Below are 2388 nucleotides of genomic sequence, written 5' to 3'. Positions count from 1 at the left end.
GAATTATAAATTCTCATGTTTATCAATCATTGTTGGATTCAACGTTATGTACATTACGTGATTGTTATACAAAACACATACCTAAAATATATAATTATAAAATATTAGCTATTAATAAAGAGTAGTTGATTTAATTTACATTTAATCAAATACAATATCTTGACACAAATTGAAAATTTTCCATATTATCTGATACAAAAAATTGTATATTTCTTTTAAAAAGGTTTTTTGTTGATAAATTTTTACGTACAACCACTTAAAAAATAAAATCAAAATCATAGGAAAATAAAAATCCATTAAAATAAAAATACTCTAAAAATTACATAAATGCTATAACCTACAACTTAACATAATCGCTATATCATATAGATTAAATCCTAAAGAAAAAACCTATATATAATTATATTAATCGCTAAATTCAGAACTTATATGCATATATATCTCAGAAAATATTAAAATTTTAAAAAAGTAGTTGATGCTTAATGTTTAAAGAGATACATCTTTAAATATTATATAAAACAATATTATTATATATACACATAGATAATGATCTGTATTTTTATGTAAAATAGTTAAAATTATTATTTATGTTAACGAAATATTTAAAACATCATATTATATATATATAAATTATAAATATGTAAAAACAGTTTTTCATATTGTTGTGATTATATTGAAATATTCTTGCTTTCAAATTTATTTTATACATTCTTATAAAAAATATAATTATATTTTATTTTTTAAAACAATGTTACTACACCAAATGTAATTTTATTTTTATGATTATTAGTTCGCTGACTTATATGATATTTGGTAATCATTATAATTTAAGTTGTGGTGTGTCTCATGAAATGAATCCATTAGCTTTTGATGGTATCTTTTTTTTTTATTAAACCTACTTTTTAACTTTCTCACCCTTGGTTTTACAAAAGATCCATAATTTGTGTACTGAAAATAAAGCATTTATATGGTATATTTAAATATATTTTAATATATTTTTTTTATAATTAATATAAATTATTTGAAATTTAAATTGTAATATAACATAAATTTAGATAAGCTAAAATTGTTTTTAACTTTATACAAAATAAACATAATTGTTATAATTGAAAAAGAGAAAAAAATAATTCCTGAAGTACTTCCTAAACTATCACTTGTTTCTATTATCGCACTTGCCTCTGTTCTTGTGTCTGCACCTGCGCCTGTGTTCTTTTCTGAGATCGTATTTATTCCAGTGTTTGCACTTGTTTCTGTGTCTCTGAATGTATATCTATTTTTCCACTTGTTTTTGAAGTATTGCAAGACAGAATTGCCATATCTACAATCACGCCAACTAGTTAAATAACCTTTATATATTTGAAAAACTTTTTCTAGTTCTTTATAAAGGCTTTCATTCATAGTATCCTTATATTTTTCTAAATATTCCATACTTCGTTCAAAACTTTGAACTCTGGATAAGCCTCTATTATGCGGAGTATAAAATTCTTTAATTAAATCATATATATTATCTAGATTTTCCAATATTTTAAATGTATCTTCACCAATGTTTACATCATGGTTCTCACATATTTTAGATATAATTTTTTGAGAATCGTCAACACTATTATTTATCATTTCATAATAATATTCCTTCGTTGTATGAATATTCGATCCAAATTTTTTCAATAGATTTTTTTTTAGCTTGTAATGAAAACATTTACAATATGATTTCCTATTATCAAAATCTGTTTGTTCTTTTACCTTTATATGATATAAATATAAACACAGAACTTGGCATAATTGAAAGAATTTCCATTCATTTGTAATTCCTACTGCATTCCTAAATTTACTGCATAAGTTTGTACAATTACTAGCATTATTACCGCCTCTATTTGTAAGTAAACTCCAACTGAAACCATTATTACACGCATCAAATATACCAGTATAATCGAACTAAAAATAAAAGTTATAATATACAAAAAATAAATATTTAAGAAAATAAATTCTCGCCCGGTTTTAAATAAACAGAGTATTTTAAAATTATGCTCATAAATTATAATTATAATAAACCTTAGGATCATACATTATTACTATACATTTGTGCATCGTTCATATTTTTTTACATATCTTGATTAATATATATTAATTTTTATTCTTCTTATAATAAAATATTGTTTCATAAAAATATAAGAACATATTGTCTACTTATAACATATATACTGATTTATATAATTCATTTAATTTTATATTACATCAATATATTAAATAAATTATTCAAATATTTTAAACTGTATCAATGTTATTTGTTCCGTATAGGGAAATTATATTTTAAAGGAAATATGAAAATTAAAAAATATGTTCATATAACAAGGAACGTATTATAACATTAAATTAAGAACAATATTATTT

The 2388-nt window shown here is 21.2% G+C and overlaps 1 protein-coding gene across 1 annotated transcript; it reads right to left on the bottom strand.

Annotated features, from left to right (window-relative positions):
• Positions 1–786: 786 nt before the first annotated feature.
• PGO_004530 (variable surface protein) lies at positions 787–2092 on the bottom strand (the record flags this gene model as incomplete). The annotated part of the gene is made up of 3 exons (XM_028691497.1): positions 787–948; positions 1078–1932; positions 2063–2092. The coding sequence occupies 3 exons, from the start codon at positions 2090–2092 to the stop codon at positions 787–789; spliced, it is 1047 nt and encodes a 348-aa protein (XP_028547298.1).
• Positions 2093–2388: the final 296 nt, after the last annotated feature.

The sequence above is a fragment of the Plasmodium gonderi genome (genome assembly GCF_002157705.1).
Source record: "Plasmodium gonderi DNA, contig: Pgo-contig_977, whole genome shotgun sequence".
Taxonomy (NCBI): Eukaryota; Apicomplexa; class Aconoidasida; order Haemosporida; family Plasmodiidae; genus Plasmodium; species Plasmodium gonderi.
This window is presented reverse-complemented; position numbering and strand designations above follow the sequence as displayed.